General features: G+C 33.0%; 3 protein-coding genes across 7 annotated transcripts; 2 read left to right on the forward strand and 1 right to left on the reverse strand.

Moving 5' to 3' along the window:
• The first annotated feature begins 592 nt into the window (after positions 1–592).
• On the forward strand, positions 593–9,073 carry LOC127263546 (lysine--tRNA ligase-like). 3 transcript variants are annotated; one of them, XM_051292635.1, is made up of 20 exons: positions 593–740; positions 1,518–1,586; positions 1,705–1,870; positions 1,951–2,044; positions 2,373–2,458; positions 2,697–2,809; positions 2,887–2,949; positions 3,129–3,254; positions 3,356–3,638; positions 3,731–3,827; positions 3,907–4,063; positions 4,145–4,288; positions 4,379–4,447; positions 4,630–4,773; positions 4,858–4,913; positions 5,050–5,084; positions 5,207–6,643; positions 6,788–6,919; positions 7,005–7,083; positions 8,442–9,073. In XM_051292635.1, exons 1-17 carry the CDS (start codon positions 738–740, stop codon positions 5,215–5,217), a joined length of 1,716 nt encoding a protein of 571 aa, XP_051148592.1. In that variant the 5' UTR covers positions 593–737; the 3' UTR covers positions 5,218–6,643; positions 6,788–6,919; positions 7,005–7,083; positions 8,442–9,073. The 3 variants fall into 3 exon arrangements, with proteins under 3 accessions (XP_051148592.1, XP_051148593.1, XP_051148591.1); XM_051292636.1 differs by having other exon boundaries at positions 5,207–5,252; positions 5,739–6,643; positions 6,788–7,083; XM_051292634.1 differs by having other exon boundaries at positions 6,788–7,083.
• Positions 5,761–9,994, reverse strand: LOC127263545 (LEAF RUST 10 DISEASE-RESISTANCE LOCUS RECEPTOR-LIKE PROTEIN KINASE-like 1.2). Of its 3 annotated transcripts, none has more exons than XM_051292631.1 (5): positions 9,785–9,994; positions 8,570–9,587; positions 7,181–7,213; positions 6,817–7,059; positions 5,761–6,740 (listed from the first exon to the last, which is right to left on the reverse strand). In XM_051292631.1, the coding sequence occupies exons 2-5, from the start codon at positions 9,330–9,332 to the stop codon at positions 5,761–5,763; spliced, it is 2,019 nt and encodes a 672-aa protein (XP_051148588.1). In that variant the 5' UTR covers positions 9,333–9,587; positions 9,785–9,994. The 3 variants fall into 3 exon arrangements, with proteins under 3 accessions (XP_051148588.1, XP_051148589.1, XP_051148590.1); XM_051292632.1 differs by lacking the exon at positions 9,785–9,994 and having other exon boundaries at positions 8,570–9,365; positions 9,460–9,703; XM_051292633.1 differs by lacking the exon at positions 9,785–9,994 and having other exon boundaries at positions 8,570–9,371; positions 9,460–9,590.
• Positions 9,995–17,301: 7,307 nt separating this feature from the next.
• On the forward strand, positions 17,302–20,328 carry LOC127263416 (uncharacterized). Its single transcript, XM_051292424.1, has 7 exons — positions 17,302–17,808; positions 18,223–18,431; positions 18,913–19,090; positions 19,164–19,249; positions 19,339–19,430; positions 19,513–19,726; positions 19,954–20,328. Exons 1-6 carry the CDS (start codon positions 17,530–17,532, stop codon positions 19,722–19,724), a joined length of 1,056 nt encoding a protein of 351 aa, XP_051148381.1. The 5' UTR covers positions 17,302–17,529; the 3' UTR covers positions 19,725–19,726; positions 19,954–20,328.
• Positions 20,329–20,677: the final 349 nt, after the last annotated feature.

Genomic DNA, 20,677 nt, shown 5'->3' on the forward strand with positions numbered 1-20,677 from the left:
TAATATATACTGTATTTTTTTAGTATTTATAGAAAATTGTGCTAACAAAAAATATATACGGTGAACACAGATCCTATTATTTTCATCTCATAAGATACTATTCAATACTCAAAATTTTTATTATTCTTATATGTGTAAATTGAAATCAGGCGGATCTTTACCCGGAGTAGAGCATAAACCTAAAAAGATGAAATCGGCCCATTCGGGGACAAAAAAACACCATCGTGATTTGGATTGAATCTCGATGAAATAATACATTAATGAGAAGTTTATTCAATAAGTTTATTAACTTTTTTGCTATTCTAAAAAAGAAACTAAGTCAAAACTCACTGGGTAAACTCCGACCGAATCTAATACCCTACAAACTAAATTTTACAATGAAAATCATATTAGACAAACTATGTGTGACAAATGGACTGAAAGCGTCGAGTTTGAACGCATCACCGCTATTATTGGAATGATTTTTTGCCGTTCCAATTTAAATTAATTTATGCTCTACGGCTTAAAATTATCTTCAATATTAATATTTGTAAAAATTAGGGCTGGCATTTAAATATTAGCTGGACTAGAGCCCATTATTGGAATGGGCTAAATTACTTCGTATCTATCTATGGCGTTTGGCTGATATTCAAGTCTGAATTGGCACAGGAATTAGGGTTTGTACTGGGAATTAGCTTTCACCGTCGTCGTCGCCGTTGTCGTTGTCGTCGGCAGCCCCTCATCTCCAGCTTAAAAAAATGGTACTCAAAAAGTGATATTTGTAATATGTAGAACACAAAAGTTCTGTTTTGTTTTTTCGTTTCGTTTTTTGCTCTTGTCCCCTTGAAGAAAACAATTTGAGATGGAAATGATGAACTTTTGTTGTTGTGAGGGTGATTTGGAATGCATTACGTTGAATTTCGGTCAATTCCATCTTCTCTGGCTAAATTGCCCTTTATTTATTGTCAAATGAGTTTGCATGGGTCGAACTTCAAACTGGTGGCTGTTCAGGGTTTCACTTGTTTTCATGATCTTGTAATGTGTTTGTAGGTTGAATTTACTTGAAGTTTTACCCTTTTATAATTTAGCAGCCATTTCTTTGAAAGTTCTGTGATAATAGTGTATTTTATCCAAGGAATAGTTTTTGGTTAAGCAGGGCTAGAATTGGATAGAAGGTTTTTGGGCTTTAGGCCTTGATCAGGATGTTGGATATCTTGAATTTCCAACAAGTGAACATTTCTCTCTATAGCATATCATTTCTTCAACTTCTCAAGATAAATAAGTTGAAATTTGATGTTATCCTGCCTTGATTTTGTATAGAGTAGTATTAAATTTGGTATTTTCATTATTTGTAGCTCACAACTTCATGTTGTTCTAATTACATATGATCCGATATATTATGGCATTATAATATATATATATATATATAAATCTATGTGTTGACTCAACTCAAATTCTTGAGTTTTAGCTTTCGGCTTTCAATGAGGTGTATAATATTTATCCTGGTATTGCATTAAATGGTGGTGTATTCATTTCAGGCCTCTGCCAAGACGAAAGCACAAGCGAAGAAATCTGCAGCAGCAGAAGATGAAGGCATGGATCCCACGGTATGCCTGGCTTATGTATATTATGCTATAGTGATTTTTGATAAAGTTTCTTACTGATATCAGTGTGTTTGGATGGGTATTTATTTATTAATGGTATACTTACATTTTTCGCTTGCAGCAATATTACGAGAATAGACTGAGGAGCCTTGCAACTCAGAAAGAAGTTGGGATTAATCCATATCCTCACAAGTTTGAAGCGAAATCAACGATCCCTGAATATGTAAAGAGATATGAAAGTTTAAATAGTGGCGATCATCTTGAGGATGTTGAAGAATGGATAGCTGGTATGTCGAATATGATATATTCAATTTTACTATAACCTAAGTGTTGCTCCAGATTAATAATGGGGTGTGCCTTTTGGTAGGACGGCTTATGAACAAGAGATCGTCATCGTCGAAGCTGTTTTTTTATGATCTGCACAGTGGTGGTGCAAAAGTGCAGGTTATGGCTGACGCAAGGTGATTTCTATATCTCAACATCAACTGCTCCAACCACCACGAAGCTAGAAATAATACTCTGTCGCAACCGTCCCTTTTTAAAGATGTTGCAAGGAACTAATCTTATGTCAAGAGTCGTTAGTATTTATATAATTGGTTGTGAAGCTGAAACCACATTCTTAACTCAGATTCCCTCGCACAATTCCATTCTGGTTTCTTTGCTTTGGTATTCTGTCTTTCAACAACCGAAATTTGGTCTTGAATGGTTTCAGATGCATGAAAATTAATTGTTTTGTGTACATGTGACATGATTGCCCTCTTCAACCACTGAACTTGGCTGTTTGTCTAGGAAATCGGATCTGACCGAAGAAGAATTTACTAAATTTCATTCTTCTGTGAAGCGAGGAGATATTGTTGGGATCATCGGGTTCCCAGGTTTGTAGCTCTTAAATTTTGTCAAGCTATGATTCATGGTGTCTCTCAATGAACAGGTTGTTATGTTTATTTTCTACCATGTACCAAGTGTTTAGGTCTTTGTGCCTATGTCGTCTAGTTGATTACCTTTCTTTGGGGTTGTGATTAAACAATACTTTGTAGTTAGTCTTACAGTGTTATAGAGTCAAGTGAATTGGTTTCGTTTGTATTCTAAACCTCATGCTTACATTATTTATAGGAAAAAGTAAAAGGGGAGAGCTTAGTATTTTTCCAAAGACCTTTATAGTGCTTTCCCACTGCCTTCACATGATGCCACGTCAAAAAATTGCTCCCGGAGCAGACAATGCTAAAGTGAGTATAATTCTTATTCTTGGTTTACTGTTTCGGTTTGGTTTCTTTACCGATCTTGTTACTTTGAGTTTGGACAGATAACTGATGTTTGGGCTCCAGGAAGTGGGAGGAATTTGGATTCTTATATATTGAAGGATCAGGTACCATGCCGAACTACAATTAATGACCTTGAATTTTGTTGATATTAGGAAGTGGGAAGTTTCGTATTTATGCTTTTAGGTGTGGTATTTTAAAACAGCATATTATCCGTTCTGCCTATCTTATGAGTTCATCCTTTTGAAATGCTTCTGTTGGTGAAAATAGTTCTAATTCGTTCTAGGAAACACGCTATAGACAACGATATTTGGATTTAATGCTGAACTCAGAGGTTCGAGAGATATTCAAGACGAGGTCAAAGATTATTTCTTACGTAAGACAATTTCTCGATAGGCGAGACTTTCTGGAGGTATGGCTTGGATATTAAGCAAGATCTTATTGGTTGTTCTTTACTAGCTTCATTATTATCTAGATCATAATTAGTTGTTCAAATTTCCTCTTTTTAAAAAGGTTGAAACACCCATGATGAACATGATTGCGGGGGGAGCTGCTGCTCGGCCTTTTGTGACTCATCACAATGAATTGAATATGAGACTATACATGCGCATTGCTCCGGAACTATATCTCAAGGAATTGGTTGTTGGCGGCTTAGACCGTGTTTATGAAATTGGGAAACAGTTTAGGAATGAGGGAATTGACCTGACTCACAATCCTGAGTTTACGACTTGTGAATTCTATATGGCCTTTGCAGATTACAACGACCTGATGAAACTGACTGAAGACATGCTTAGTGGTAGATAGGAAATTCTTGATCATAATATTTTTGTTCAAATTTTTTGTTTATTCTTCCCTTGGTTTTCTTATAGCAATTCATGTTGTTGACAGGAATGGTGAAAGAACTCACAGGTGGCTATAAAATTAAATACCATGCCAATGGGGCCGACCACGATCCAATTGAGATCGACTTCACTCCTCCATTCAGGTTTCTCACTCGTGCTTATAACCACTCTTCTTGATTACTCATGGCATTTAATAGGTCTGCGTCTAATTTACTTGTACAGACGGATTGATATGATTGACGAATTGGAGAAGATTGCAAATCTTAGTATACCTAAGGATCTATCGAGTCAGGAAACCAATAAATATCTGGTGGATGCATGTTCGAAATTCGATATCAAATGCCCACCTCCTCAAACAACTGCTAGATTGTTAGATAAAGTAAGATGCCTGATCATTCTTGAATAATATTTGATAGATAATAGGTTGCCGATTTTATTCTGCTGTCTATCTTGTGTGCAGCTCGTTGGACACTTTCTCGAGGATACGTGTACGAATCCTGCCTTTATCATCAATCATCCGGAGATAATGAGTCCGCTGGCCAAGTGGCATAGATCGAAACCGGGCTTGACTGAACGATTCGAGTTGTTCATCAACAAGCACGAAGTATATAATTCCACAACCATTTTATTTTGACCTTCCTTTTCTTTGTCTCTCAATCTGACACCATCCATTTTCTGTACACTGACTTTGCAGCTTTGCAATGCCTACACAGAGTTAAATGATCCTGTCGTGCAACGACAACGGTTTGCTGACCAACTCAAGGTAATTAAGTGACGTGTAACTCGTATTTACATACACACGCATATATATATATACATGTTTTGTGTGTCGTAGAAGTGAATCATATCGGTGTCATGTTAAAGCTTTTAAATAACTGCTAAAAGGGGCATCTATCGAAGAAAATGTTTATAGGAGTTGAAAATATATATACATGTTTTAATTAGGATCGGCAATCTGGCGATGACGAAGCAATGGCCTTAGATGAAACATTCTGCACAGCGCTGGAGTATGGATTGCCTCCAACGGGAGGTTGGGGACTGGGCATTGATCGGCTCGCAATGTTGCTGACCGATTCACAGAACATAAAGGTTACTTTTATCCTCCCCTTCTTCATGCTCTTCTGTTATATGCATCAGCATATGCTTCTTACCAAAATTATCGAATGTGCGCAGGAAGTTCTTCTCTTCCCTGCAATGAAACCTCAAGAAGAACCCTCGAACAAAGAAAGGTAAATAAAGTTTCTTTCAAGAATCACTTTTGTATAAAAACAGATCGAAATCTAATACCAGCTACTAACCACCATTGAAGGCTGTAATTATCTTTCTTTAATCTTCAATCTTTCTTACTTGCTACGATTTCTGCAGCAACAAAAAGGGTCACGACGAACCTCCCTCCAAAGGTATATAATCTAACTTATATCAAAGATCGATCATTTTTAGCCTGCGATGCTTTCTGCTTCTACCCATTGCGCGTTAATCCCACTAATTTCACAATAAAAATTTGTTTTCTTGTTAAATGCAGCTGCAGCTTGAAAAAAGACCCGCCAATCGAGGCCGGGCGATAAATTGTGTGTCACTTTACCTCTTCCCAGTTCCCTACATTTGCTTACAATTTTTTTGCCAGTGTTCATTCATCCATACACGAGTAGCAATTTTTGGATTCCTAAAGTCATATAAGAATAGTTTGTGTTTCAATATAAAATATCATCTCCTGTCAATATATATACATACATCAAGGAGATGACAAAAGACAGACTGTATGGCTGTATATGGGCATGCATTAGTTATTGATCCGGTCAAATCAGTACTATATATTTATACATATTTTAGCATACATATAATATAAAATATATTATATTATATTTCAACATATGCTATCTTATTATAATACAACATATGCATAAATATATATTGATCTCCTTTATATCAGATGTTGATCGAATCAAATCAGCACTATGCTGATTTGATCGGATCAGCACAAAATTTGCAGCCAGGTGTATAGATACATAACATATATATACATATATATATATATACGTATATCTATTTGTCAGGAAGCAAAATAGGAAGATCTCTTCAGCAAACTGAACTAGATGCAGTGGAGCTGCTTAACCACACATCAGTTACAGCATTAGGTGATGACTGAAACTTCTTATTCTTCAGCAATACACAGTCATCTGTTTCAGGTGAAGCACTGTTCATCCTGCCGACATCCGAAGAACCGTCGTCTCGGCGGTGTTGTTCCTTCTGGAAGCCGCAGGACAGGTCCTCGCCCCGAATCTCCTTTAGAGTGTTCGAAACCTCATCCATCGACGGCCGAAGATCCTTTTCCTGCTGCAGACACTGAAAAGCCAACTCGGCTACCGAAACAGCCATTCTCGTAATCTCAGCATCCGAGTTGTACCCGAGGGAAGCGTCGATGATGGCGTCGAACGCGCGCATTTGAATCTTGTTCACAGCCAGGTTCGCCAGGTTGATCTCGTGCCGATCTCTGCTAATATCGACGGCCGGCATCGACGACAGGAGCTCCATCAGGACGACACCAAAGCTGTAAACGTCGCTCTTGTCGGTCAGCTGGTAGCACTGGTAATACTCGGGGTCGACGTAACCGGGAGTACCCTGCGGAGCCGTCGATATGTGGGTCACATCAGTCGGGAACAGCCTCGACAACCCGAAATCGGCGACCTTTACACAGTAGTTGCTGTCGAGTAATATGTTGTCCGTTTTTACGTCGCGGTGGACAATGTCTGATTTGTGTAGGTACGCCAACGCATCGGCAGTTTCGATCGCGACCTTCATCCGAACGGCCCATGTCAAGGATGTCTTCGTCTTGGTCCCGTCGCCGTGGAGATGATCTGCGACCGTTCCGTTGGGGATGTACTCGTAGACAAGGAGGAGTTCTTTGCTTCTCGTCGAAGTGCAGCCGTATAACGACACCAGATTCCGGTGCCTCAAGGAGGTAAGGATCTTGATTTCGTTCATGTACTGCTCCATCCTTCGGTAGTTGTGGTCGTACATTCGTTTTACGGCTACTTCTCGACCGTCTTCGAGTTTTCCTGTAAAAACATACTCATTGTGAAAATTGTGTTTGTGTTATCGATAGATGCATGCCGGTGAAGGGTGGGTTCTTACCGTAATACACGGTTCCGAAGCCTCCGTCGCCGAGCTCGTTGGACGGGTTGAAGTTATCGGTGGCGATTTTGAGGTCGGCGTAGGAGAAAACCGGGATACCGAAGTAGGTGCCCCCTCCTTCGAGGTCGGGTTTCGATATGTTTCTTGAGAGAAGATATGATCTCTTGATCCTATCCTTGTGTTGCCAGATTATCACGGAGATCAGCAGGAATACGAGGAGGAGGACGACGCATCCCACGCTAGCTGCCAACCGACGAATTAAATCGAGTGAGAAACTTTTGGAAATTAAACTTCATTTAAATCGAATTACTATCGATAAATAGTGTCAAAAGTTTTAAAAATATCGTTTGTTTTAGATGTTTACCTGTGGTTACTATCAGCGTAAACTGGGTTTCTCCTGCAAACATCAAAGCATACATTAGTCGCCTAAACCGAAAGGAAGACAAAGGATAAATGATACTATTTTCGTCCGTCAAATTTACTCTGACTTTTTTTGTAGCCTGACCGCCAAATTTATCTTACTACTAATTTCGGTAAAGTCAACATATCAGCATTTAACTATTATTTTTATCCAACTCTCTCCAACTTTTTATTTTTATCAATTTTTCAATTAAAAAATTCAACCAAAATGTTCTAATTTTTGCGAACAGAAAAGTATAACACAGCCCATGTTAGAACAAGAAAGGATTCTAACATTGTTTAGTACCCACTCGCTTATTCAGTCAAAACTCTTTAAACACAGCAGCAAATCTAAGCAAGTTTTCATTGAAGAATTTTCCAACCAATGTTTTCGGACAACTATTCTTTGCAGTTCTTTGGTCAGCACAAATTTAGAAAGTAAGAAGTTTACATCTACTGGTTTTCACTTTCAATCTTAATCTAATCCTTCAAATTACAATGAACATGAGGGAATATTTAAATCAATAGTAACTTCAATAAAAATGGCTTATTTAGATCTCAACGTCAACAACATTAAAGTCATAAAGAAACATTGCCGACATCCGATCCTCATTGAATATAACAGAAAAAGAAAAAACAACTCTGAGCTTACGATGTCATTTTCTTGGAAATTTTTATGCAATAATTAATAAGTTGGCCTAATAAATTTTCTGTTTTTCCATAAACCTATAGTAAAGTTAGTTGACAATTGAATTTAGCACGCCTAAGGTTTCTAGACAAAGAGATTAGAAGATCTAAAGAAGCAAGAAAACATAAACCACCTATACATACATATATAAAAGAATTATGATTCAAGAATTGCAACTCGAATGAGAAAAGTCACTTCAGTTGTATTCACATATAAAGAGTTAGAATTCCATCTTGATTTTGAACACAAAAACGAAACGATTACATCGAAAAATCATCGAACAGCTGTTTCGATCTAAAATAACTAAATGGCATTCCCAGAATAGTTATAGTAAATGAGGTAAGCCCCATATAATATCATCACTATAACAAGTAGTTGATTCAATCGATAATGGCAGTTTAACAGTCCCTTTCCGATGTTAAGGAGAATAGTTTAGATTATTGGCTACTTGTTGTTCGTTTACCTTAAAAAAAGTATCAAGTTGTCTACTATAGTCAGCTCAGTTCAATCACTAATAATTGCGGCACAATATGCACAGATCAAAATCACAACAAATTGTTAAACAGAGGCCTAACACAATATCATCAAGAGCAATCACAATCAATCTAAACACAGGTAAGCCAAGTAAGATAAAATTCATTGAAGATTTTAAGAACAAGATATTACTTCGTTTGCAGCTCCTAGAATGCGGCCTGTCGGGACAGAAGCACTTGAAGAGGAAAGTAGTCTCGTTGAATCCACAACGGCCACCGCTGCTTTCGCAATCGCTGCAATCACTAGCCATCCAGTTCATCACAAAACCCCCGCCCAAAACACTTTGAAGATCTCGAAGATTGGCTATGGCACCTGAGACATTCACTGGTCTCTCCACCTTAACCGTTACCGTCTTGTTGCAACTTCTACTTGCAATTGAAGAATCTCCATTCTCTTCAAACAATGGCAGAACAGTACTATTCTCTGTATCATTTGATCCACAAAAAAGCCTGCGGTTCGAAAGATTTTCAGGCAATGAATCACTGCAATTGTAGAATAAATGGAGCTTCGTCACATTTGGTGCATAATCAAACCCCTTGGGGAGACTCGTGTTCTTCAATCCTGAATAACATCCATTTGCTTCGTAATTCGGCAGAGATAAAGGATAAACTCGAAGAGATCGAGTGTGATAAGAAATGTTCACAATCATATAATCACTTCCCGACAAATTCAGCGTTGTACCACTCGATTCCCAGCAACTTACGAGTCCAAATCCAGGGTAGCCACAATAGCTTTCTTGCTCTCGGGGAAAGTAGAAAGGAAAGCTTACATTGACGGCGCCGCCGCAAGTTACCGGCGGACATCTCTCGTACCGATAATCAGCGCCGTGAGATTCATCCAGAAGAACGACGAAACACAGCACACATAGATGTATACACACGAAGATGCGAAGCATATTATTATCCCCAAATTCGAAGAACTCGAGCAACTGCAGCTACACAAAAGGAGGTTTTAACATTTAAGCATTACCAGACGGCCGCCATTAAAAATTTCCATCCCCTAAGTGCGCCTCAGGCGACTACCTTCAACCAATTCAGAGCTTCCAACGCGAAAGGCGTCTCTTCGTTCGTTCGTCGCCCTTCCAGAAAACGATGATTAGATTTTGACACGGTGAGGTTCGAATCAATTGGATTGCGCAGCTGGTAAATGCCTAATTAATCGAAGATTTGAATAAGCAATTGCAGCGAAGCGAGTGCAAACAAGAGGTCATTATAAGATACAGCAGAATTAGTTGACCAGATGCATCTCTGACCTTTGAATTTGAATAATGGTAGAGTTGAAAAAAAAAACAAAATTGCAGGATGAGGCAGGCATAGCCGTGTGATTAGGGTTAGTAATTTCACTTACCTTATCAAATTGGGACTCGATTGGCATTGGTGGAGGACGATAGCGACGAGTGTGGGCAGCGACTGGAAGCTCAGCTGGTCTGGTCCGTCATCGTCCACAAATTTACAGAATGAAAGCAACTTGGATTCTTCCATGGTAATTGGTTGGTGGGGAGGATCGTTGATGCTGCAGATTGCTATGCTAATGGGAAGTCAATTCATCGAACACTTCGTCTGCATGCGCATATTCATATCTAGCAAATGGACCACGTGGAAATATTTATTTTAATAATAAATTTAGAAAAAAAAAACATTTGTAAACGCGCTTTTATCATTGCATGACGACTTATTGAAGAAATTCTTTGGATTCGTGCTAAATTCATCTTCTACCATTCCTAATGTTTCGTTCGTCTAATTGAAAATATATTTTTATTATTTGTATTCATATAATTAAATAAGTATCTATTTTGTCCCGTAAAATATTGTCTAATAGGATCATAGGTTTAAACCTCAACACACAATTCGCATTCATCCGGTCAAATTAATATGATTACGTAAAATTTAAATATTTTAGTGTTATAATAAAATATGAATAAAATTAATTATATTTAATTTATATATTAAAAAATATATAATATGTATAAAACTCGAGTCGAAATCAAATTTGAATTTGAGTCTAAGGAGTCAAACTCAAACCAATATTTTAACTCGAATTCTTAATAAATAAAATCTAGTTTGTACCATTAACAAAATCGAGCCGTGTTTAAACATCATATACTTGAGCTCGCTCACATCGTTTAATAGTTCTACATTGCACTAGATATACTGATTAATTTATTCCAATCAATAATATTATATTTATACGATGAATTTACAATAAGTTATAAAACGATTCTGTAAAGACAAAATATTAGAATACATGTATATTATACTAGAAGACCACTTTTTTTTTAATATTTTGTTAAAAAAATAATTATTTTTATCAAAGGCTTCGACTAGTATTATTTAAAATTTTAAATACAAAATAAGCATATAAAATTATTTTACTACAAAATAATCGAAAAGAATCTCAATATAAATCATTATAATTAATGAAGTCTTCACTATGTCGACTAAATAATTTGTGCTTGAGTTACTGTGTTGATTGAATTAAATTAATATGATATTAATTTGATCTAATTAATATATATTTATATAAAAAAAGTACTAAATAAGCTACAACATATTTTAATACAATTTATGAAATATATTTTGATACCACATAATATAAATTCATGTAACAATATATTGTGACAGGTGACCTGAGGCGTCGGAAGTTTGAACCTATGACATCACGGATTTGCTCTTGAATTAATATATATTAATTTTTTTTCTAAATTCATCGTATAATATCGTAAGTACGCATCAAATCGTCCGAAAATTCATTAATCTTTCACATGAGAACCGAAAAGTTTTAGGCCAAAAATCGATTTCTCAGACCAACAAAAATATATCAATTAAAAGGATCTAAAATACATTTTACCTAAATATCTTCCACTCTATACACCTCAACACCAATAATGTAAGAATTCTTATAATTTGAGTGTATTCTATTTTTAAATAATAGTTGTATGTAATGTCTTATAAAGAAATAATATATACCCCCATGACTCAGATCAATCTGCCACACATGGTTCGCCTAGTGTGACTTGTTTGTCGGGCTTAGTTTGCATAGTATTAGGTTCAGTCGGGGATTTATCCAGTGCGTACTTTCGGGTAACGGTTGTGGGTTCTTACGTCATAAAAAAAATATATAAATATATATTTTTTATTAAAAAAATCATAGATGTTGTATAATAAAAGGACTAGAAAAATAAAAATTAAAAAGAAGACAATTCAAATGTACGAATACGAAATTATATATTGTGAAGAATAGCACCAATTAAGTTGACATCTAAATATAAACATGAATAAGATTCTTAGTGTAAATTTTACTAAATGCGTTCATGCAGCTTTGACTAGTTTTAAAAATAACACTTCAATCTCCATTTGAAATGAAAGTATTTATTTTATTATTTTTATTCTTTATAATTTTTATAAACATAATTTCACTGTATATATAAATATTTTTAAATTTATATTTATTTATGTCCATCAAATTAAAATATAGAACAAATATATATACTTACAGACGAACTATATTTAAATATAATTTCGCCTTCTATAACAATTTTAAATTATACTCCCTCCGTCCCATATAACAGGTCCACGTTGCCGTTTCTGTCCGTCCCACATACCACCATGTCACTTTCCTTTTTTGAAAAATAATTACACACTTTAATCTCATTTTAAATTTTTTATTTTTTATTTTTTTAAAATTTTAATTAAACTAATCAGTTATCTTAATCTTAATTTATAATTATTTATATTATAAGATAATTATTTTTACTAATATATTCTTAATTATCTACTAATTACACCCCTCCTAAAATACCGTGTCTACAGTGTAGCAGATACGGTATTTGGGACGAAGGGAGTATTAAAAAATCTTTTAATATATATATATATATAATATATATGCATATGATTTTTATTTCACCATCACTGTCATAAACCATTTCAAAGTTAAGTCAACCTTCAAAATTTATCAACATTAGTTCAAAGAAGGGTTAAATTTAAATAATAATAATAATAGGATGAATGTGACTAGTGCTGTTTAGAGTAAATATTTTGAAACACTAGCCTTTGTTTGCACTATATTTTGAAATTTCGTGACAATTCATTTTTTAAAAACATCAAATTAAAATGTATTTATATATATATATATATATATAATATCATACTTGCTCCGTCCCACGTACTATATACACGTTGCCGTTTCTGTCCGTCCCACATTCTGTGTCACTTTCATTTTTTGGAAAATGATTATACACTTTAATCTCATTTTAAACTTTTTAATTTATTTTTTTTATTTTTAATTAAATTAATTAGTTATGTTAATCCTAATTTATAATTATTTATATTATAGGATAATTATTTTTATTAATACATTCTTAATTATCTACTAATTACACCTCTTCTAAAATACCGTGTCTACAGTGTCTGCTACACTGTATGTGGGACGGAGAGAGTATCAAATACTGTTTTTTATTATTCTCAAATTTCAAAACTTCCAAAATTCTCTTATCTAACAGAATTGTTTCTCTTAAAATCTATGACACTAATATACAAATAATTATTCATTATAATTATTTAGTTTATTAATAAAAATATTTATATATATTAACTATACACTATTTGATAGCAAAATTCTCAATAAATATATAGATTATTTATTGTTATAAAATATAAAATCAAAATACTATTTAAATTAATACTCAAATAAAAAATAAAATAAAATCGAATCAAATTAAACAATCCTATTTGTTTTATAAAATAGTAAAACCATATATTGTATAATTAATTAAATAAAAAATAATTACTAATATAATATTTTTTAGAAAAAAAAAAATGTTGTTAATGGTACAGTACAAAATTTAGAGTAAAAATAAAAGTTTCTATTTGGATGTTGTGAGATGGCTTATAATGAATAAAAATTTAAACTATGGAGTAATATATAAGGATGTTAATTTTTTTTTTTAGATATTTTGTAATAGAAAAATGTATCTTTGTTAAAAAATATATATAGGTAATTTTTTTTTATTAGAAATAATATAATTTTTTTTTAAAAAAAAAGTTTGTTTGGTTTTGAGTTCGAGATTTGATTGAAATAATATTTTTTTATTTACCCAATTTATGTAAAAACAAGATATGATAGACTTGTGACCGTGATATTATAGATTTAAACCCCCGACGCCTCGGGTCATCTGCCACACATGGTTCGCTTAGTTTGACTTTTTCACCGGGCCTAGTTGGCAGGGTATTAGGTCGGCCGAAGATTTACCCAGTGTGCACTTTCGGGTAGCGATTGCAGGTTCCTACGTCATAAGATAAATAAATAAATAAATAAAATATGATGACTCACTGTTAGTACTTACACAATCTATTAAAAGGTTTCTCCCACTTCTCTAATTTATTCATATTTTTTTTTACAAAATATTCATACCTTATATGAATTAACCAATTTAATAATAATATTTATTAAAATTTGTGAGAATAGATATTTGTATTATCTAAACATTAGATCTGTTTATTCAGTAAAAAATGTATATTAAAAAGTAAGTGTTTTAAGGGACTACTATTTAGCAGGATCGATTATGATCGAGGCCGAAACAAAAATAAGAGACTCATAAATATATATATATATATATATATGAACGATATTTGTTATATATAAATAATTAAATGAAAATAAATTTTCTTAGAAATTTGGAAGCACAAATTATTTGAACCATGATCTCACAAATATTGTACAAATATCAAATATGTTCTATATATAACAAATACTTCCTTCTTCTCATATCTATATATCTATTTGTTTTTTCACAGAGTTTTAGAAATATTAATATTATATTGGGATAAAATAGAAATAAAAATAAAAAGACTAAATTAGCATATTATATGATATAAATGTAATAACATTTTTGTAATATATTGTAAATTAGAAAGATATTTGTAATGTTAGGTAGATAGTACAATTACTTTTAGAAAAAATAAATATTTTGTTATGTGACAGACCAAAATAAAAAAAATAGATAAATTATTAAGGATGAAGGAAATATATAATAAACTCCTGATTTACAATAAAAATATATAAAATTAAAATTATCACGTTACTAAACACGCGAGTCAATATTACTTATTTGTCCCATCAATGCATATAGAGTGTGTTTATGTTGTTGGATAATATTGTAATTTATTATATTATTTTAATAAATTATATAATTATGACATTAATAAATATCATATTTATTTTATTTGATTAAATATAATATAATATCAAGTTTAGTACAAATGTTACTTGAAATAAATTTATTTCATAAATTTAAATAGAACTAATTATTTCTAATTATTACATTATTATACTCCATCCGTTTAAACTCAAAATATATTTTTTTACCATTTTCGTTCGTTCCACTCCAAAGTATCATTTTTACTATTTTAATTAAAGTAATCGGAAGGACAAAAATGTCAAAATATCTTATACATTTCCACTAACTAATAAATACTATTATTTTTTAATTTACTATAAAACCGGGAGTTTTGGAGTTTAAACTCATGACATCTCTCCACACCACCAGACCATCCTTAGGGGATTTTTTTTTTTTTTTTTTTAATGTATACTTTTGGGGTCATGTAACAGATTAAGAAGAAATAATGATATTGTATTGGTTAATGAAAATATTTTAAAAAATTTAATATTTTTGCCTTTGACTTATACCGTAATTGTATATTAATGACATATTTGCAATTTAAGTAAAAATAAAACGTATATTTTTATATTAGAAAATAATAAAAAAATAAATATTTTTTATTATGACATATTAAAATAGTAAAAAATACTACTTTAAATTAGGATGAGAGAATATGTATTTATATTGTAGGGTAACTCTCATTAAACTTCTTAATTTTAAATTTAATTTTCTATTTACTCTCTATACACTAAATTTTTCCTATTTACTCCATATTCTTATTAATTTATTTTTCTTTATTCCCTATTCACTTAAAATTCCTACAATATCCTTATCTTATTTTGTATTAACTGCTATTTTTTGTTATCTTCACGTATAAACCTTAATTTCTACCATATAAATTCATTTTTTACTATTAAAAAATAAACAAATAAGTAGATAAACAAAAATATGAAAAAAAAATAATTATAAAAATATATATATTTGCAACCTTTAAACAATAATACAAAATATTTATTAAAATATCAATATATATGATACTAAATTTTGCAAATACTGTTAAACAATAAGTAAATTAATTTCATATATATATACTTACAAATAAATTATATATATATATTTAAATGTTCACAAATATTCAATTTTAATACAAAATATTTATAAAGAATATTAATCTTGATTGAATAAAGTATAAATAAGTTAATGAACATGTACTCGAACATTCTGTATTGTTTGTCGTCATTTTGCAAAAAAAAATAAAAAAAATTGATAATTGTTTACATAAATTAAGGGTTCTGAGTTACATTAGGTATATAGAATTATAAATAAAATATTATTTTGATGACAAAATTGAAAGTTTATAGGTGAAAATATGTAAAATTATAAATGGGGAGTTGTAAAGAATATTGAAGGAATTACAATGAACAAATATATGAATAGAGACGAGTTTGAATTTTAGCATAACAACAGTCCAATCAAAATCGCAGTATTTCTTTCATCTCCTAAAATTACACTTTTTTTAAGTAGAAAAATAGTAGTATATTTTTTCCTATAAAAAAATTTAAAAATATTTCAATAAAAATCTCACACATTAAAACTTGTGAAAAAATATTTTGAGAGTACCAAATTAAAAAATAAAAGAAAATATATAATATTTATTTTTACGAAATATTATATTAAAATATTATTTAAATTTAAAAAAAAAAAAAAAAAAAAAAAACTAAGAAAAAACAATCAAACAAATAAAAAAATAGAACAGTTTTAATGACAGCGTACTTAAGCGCAGAGGTGACGATTACGATCCGCCGCGGTCCCAACGCATTGGCCGTCCAATAGGATAAGAAAGGTGCCGCTTCATTGAAATCCATCCATACACGTGTCAATCGTCGGAGTGATGTTTATTGGGTTTGACTAATCCCTCCGGCAAGCAATCACGTTGAGAACTCAATGCCACCTAAACCTAATCCGATAATGTTATCGCTAATAAATCCAGCTGGTCGGCTGCTCTCCCGCCATTATTGGCCTCTTGTCTGATTTTATAAATGTTATGTTCTTTAGACCGAATTTCTCAAAATTTTACTATTTGAATTTTGCATTTTTTTTAAAATTATAAAATATTTCATTAAACAATATTTTAGTACCAAATTCAAACTAATATATTTTCAAATTCATCCAAAGAACCACACCCTTTATTTTTATTATTTTTTTTTATTGTAGCTACAAAATCATTCAAGTATACACATACTTTTAAAATCATTTAACTGACTGACAAGTTGTAAATATGGGTTTATGTGTGTTTGTTTGGAGGATATTCTTTCAAATTCATTATTCATTCAAATCAGATTAAATTTTTATTTTTTATTTTATATATTATATTAAAAATTATTTTTATATTCAAAATTTACATCAATATTTATTTATATCTCATTATATAACTATTTCAATTCAAAATCATAATTCAAAATCCAAACTCCCAAATAAATACACCCAATGTATGGTAGGACTGTATTTTTTTGTTGCTCTGTATGATTAATTCCAATATTATTTATATATTAATTTATTAAACTCCAAAAAAAAAATAAAAATGTATAACCAATAATTCATGAAGTATGTATAGGGGTAAAGCTGTCTTTTCCAGCTGCCATTTTCGCTTCTCATAATTTCCTCCGTTTTCGTGTAAAGAATATTTAACAATGAATAAAAACAAATTATTAGCTTTATTAACTATAAGTACTGATACCCTGCTCGTCTTCTTCCGTCGTTCTTCGAGCATCCTCTCGACAGATTTTGATCCTTACTGAGCAGTAATGTTCTCAATTCGTTGACTGTGTTAGGAGAATCAATTGCATCATCTAAGCAGGAATTAAGATAAGTGTCTATACATACATTGGGGAATAGTTTTTGCATCGGTGAATTAGGGCTGTTTGGCCGTCACAATATGTTGGGGACGGAATTGCAGTTGAAAAACACAAGTGGACAAGGCGATGATCGGTTTTACAGCTCGGCAAGGATACGTTTGATTCAAGAGTATTTACGTGGAGTTCAGAGTGACGTCACCTTGAACCATTCACAGAGCTGCTCTGATGAGTCTACGCTGAAGAAGTCGAAGCTGGAAGTTTTATCTTTTTCACCAGTTTCGAAACCCTCGCCTTCGTGTAATCTGGAGAGGTTCTTGCTGTCAGTCACGCCTTTGGTAGCAGCGCAATATTTCCCCAAGGTTTAGCTTTATTTTTCTTCTAAATTTGGATCATTATGCATTTCGATGTTTTTGTGTAAGAATGAATTTATCAATAATTGTCCACCTTACCGTAAAAGATGCGTTGGTTATGATCACACTGGATACCATGACTGAAAATAATGGTTTGATGTTTATTTGTGAACTTCTTATTCTTGGGAACGCTGGATATCATTTTGAACACCAAAGTTCTGTTTCAGGATTGATGTGTTTGATGGGAAAATATTTGGAAATTTGCAGCATTTTTTAAGTCCAAGCAATAGCTGAGCAAGGGCAGTTACTTGTGGAGTTCTTAGCATAAGACTGAACACTTTCGATATTGGAAGGAATCTTATCGGTTGATTGAACGTGTAAAAAAGTTTGAAAGATTGTTAATAAAGCCTGTCAATGTTGCAGATGAAAGCGAAGATTTGGAAGACAGGATTGGAGTTTCAGCCATTCTTTGTGTTAAGTGATTTGTGGGACTCTTTTAAGGAATGGAGTGCATATGGAGTTGGAGTACCTTTGATATTGAATGAACATGATTGTGCAGTTCAGTTTTATGTTCCATATCTATCAGGCATTCAATTATATTCGGATCTGTCAACGAGTACATCAAAATTAAGGTATCTATCTGCCTTTTAAGCATCAACTGTGTTAGTAGTTTTAATTTCATTCAGCCTGTATGGGTTGATTAAGGTCAAGATTTTTAAGCATCCTTGTATTTGGAAGGGCTCCAACTGTGTTCTTGTTTTTTTAACTTTTCCGAATAGGTAAAAGATATACAGTAGCTTAAGTGATCTAATGCTTATGCTTATCAATAGTAGTTGTAACTTGCCTGCATTTCATTACTATAGATCTACATAAAAACATTTCATTATCTCTATATGCCTTTTTATTGTTATTGTTTGAATATGGAGTGAAACCATTTCAATGGCCCCTTTCACCATGCTGAAACTAATGCTAAGAGCTTTCGAAAGTCATTGTGAGATTAAGGGAACTATAACAAAAAACATATCAAAAGGTTGAGCCTTTTGCCCTGAAAGAAAATAAAGCAGTAAACAAACGAAGCTCCCTACCCAATTCTTACTGCTCTTGATGTGGTAGGCAACATGGTGAAGAAAGTGACAGTGAATACTTGAGAGATTCGTCTAACGATGGAAGCAGCGACAGCGAACGAGAAGGCTTTTCTAGTGATGAAGGTGAATCCAGAAGTTCATCAGGTTGTTTGTTTGAATATCTTGAACGGGACCAACCGTATTGCAGGGAACCTCTGGCAAACAAGGTATCTTTCTATCTCGTGCTGAATACATCGCCATTTTCTCTATCATATAACTGTCTTACGTTCAAATGGACAGATATACAACCTTGCTGTCAGCTTCCCCAAACTAAAAACACTCCGGAGTTGTGATCTACTCCCATCCAGCTGGCTTTCCGTTGCCTGGTATCATCCTTTAAGCTCCAAATGCATTTGTTCTTCGCGCAGTTACTGATTTCTGCACCGTGATATAAAAGCAACGGCTGTTTTTGTAGGTACCCGATTTATAGAATACCAACAGGTCCAGCTCGAAGAGATCTCGACGCCTGCTTCTTAACCTATCATTCTCTCCACACACCCCTGACAAGTAACAACCTCTCTCTCCCCCTGTAGTGTTAACATTTTAATCCTGTTTCTTGTATATGATCTTCCCTTTACGATATTTCCAGCTGGCGAAGCTACGCATACAGAGGGCGACGGTTTCCCACAGCTTTCTCTTCCAGTGTTCGGCTTAGCATCATATAAATTTAAGGAAAAATTGTGGATTTCAAACGGCGACCATCACCGTCAGCTGGCAAGATCTCTCTTCCAAGCTGCGGATAATTGGCTAAATGTTGTCCAAGTTCATCACCCGGATTTCTCCTTCTTCTGCCGCAAGTAAAAGTAAGTTGTTGATTTTAGCTTTCCTCCTATTGTAGAATGGTTTAGAGGATTTGTAAGATCAAGATGTCTGCGATCCATGAAACTCGAAAAATTTAATAATGTCTACGTTGCATTAGTTAAGTTCAACTTGTCCATTTACTAATTCCTACAGTATCCTTTCTTTAGAACAATCAGATTACTTACAACTGCAGTGTCTGACCATTTCATTTTCATTACAAAAATTGCAGAAGAGCTTTGATCCACACAAAGCTGATTCTTCAGCACAATGCCTTGAGCTTCCGGTTCAATCCCTCGGCGCACATCTGCCCCATCTTGCCGTAGGAGGCTGCCATGTGTGTAGCTGCTCGACAAACATCTTCTCCAGCACGACCTTGTCGCCGGCCTAACTTCAGCCTGGTTCAGCAACTTTTCTTGCTACAGGCTCATTGCCTGCAATAATGTCTTAAGCCTATACTTCAAAGTGAATATCATAATTAAATGGCAATATTGTTCATAATCCACTTGTGATTTTAAAATTCGATACTATACTATATGACTTAGAAATTACACACAAGGTCCCTAGTGTTTTAGAAACTATTCTACAGAATTCCCTAAATACATAAGATTCTTCATATTATATAAAATATATTGATATAACATAATGTATGATACACAGTAACTAACTGCTGACGGTAATAGTCCATACAATATGGAGTATCTTTTAATAAAATTGGGAGAACGTATCTATATGACTGCAGTTTTTCAAACTATTTCGGTAATATTTTTCTTGTCATATTTTCAATATATCTGTCAACTTTATATCCGATTTTGAGTAAATTTTATTAAGAAGGGATCCGAGTTTTGTTTTTCAAACTATTCCTGTGATATTTTTCTTGTCATATTTTCAATCTATCTATCAACTTTATATCCGAACGAACTCTGATTTTGTTAAAAATAGATTCCCGCTTCCAA

Source organism: Andrographis paniculata, unplaced genomic scaffold (genome assembly GCF_009805555.1).
Source record: "Andrographis paniculata isolate CXL003 unplaced genomic scaffold, ASM980555v1 Contig69END, whole genome shotgun sequence".
In the NCBI taxonomy this organism is placed as follows: Eukaryota; Viridiplantae; Streptophyta; class Magnoliopsida; order Lamiales; family Acanthaceae; genus Andrographis; species Andrographis paniculata.

Coding starts and splice junctions, on each gene's coding strand:
- LOC127263546 (XM_051292634.1), top strand. Junction 2,459..2,696: donor TGGGATCATCGGGTTCCCAG/GTTTGTAGCTCT, acceptor CATTATTTATAG/GAAAAAGTAAAAGGGGAGAG. Junction 4,774..4,857: donor CCGATTCACAGAACATAAAG/GTTACTTTTATC, acceptor GAATGTGCGCAG/GAAGTTCTTCTCTTCCCTGC.
- LOC127263545 (XM_051292631.1), bottom strand. CDS start 9,332: ATGCTTCGCATCTTCGTGTGTATACATCTATGTGTGCTGTGTTTCGTC. Junction 7,214..8,569: donor TTCTAGGAGCTGCAAACGAA/GTAATATCTTGT, acceptor TGATGTTTGCAG/GAGAAACCCAGTTTACGCTG. Junction 6,741..6,816: donor CTTCGGAACCGTGTATTACG/GTAAGAACCCAC, acceptor ATGTTTTTACAG/GAAAACTCGAAGACGGTCGA.
- LOC127263416 (XM_051292424.1), top strand. CDS start 17,530: ATGTTGGGGACGGAATTGCAGTTGAAAAACACAAGTGGACAAGGCGAT. Junction 17,809..18,222: donor CAGCGCAATATTTCCCCAAG/GTTTAGCTTTAT, acceptor TCAATGTTGCAG/ATGAAAGCGAAGATTTGGAA. Junction 19,250..19,338: donor AGCTGGCTTTCCGTTGCCTG/GTATCATCCTTT, acceptor CTGTTTTTGTAG/GTACCCGATTTATAGAATAC.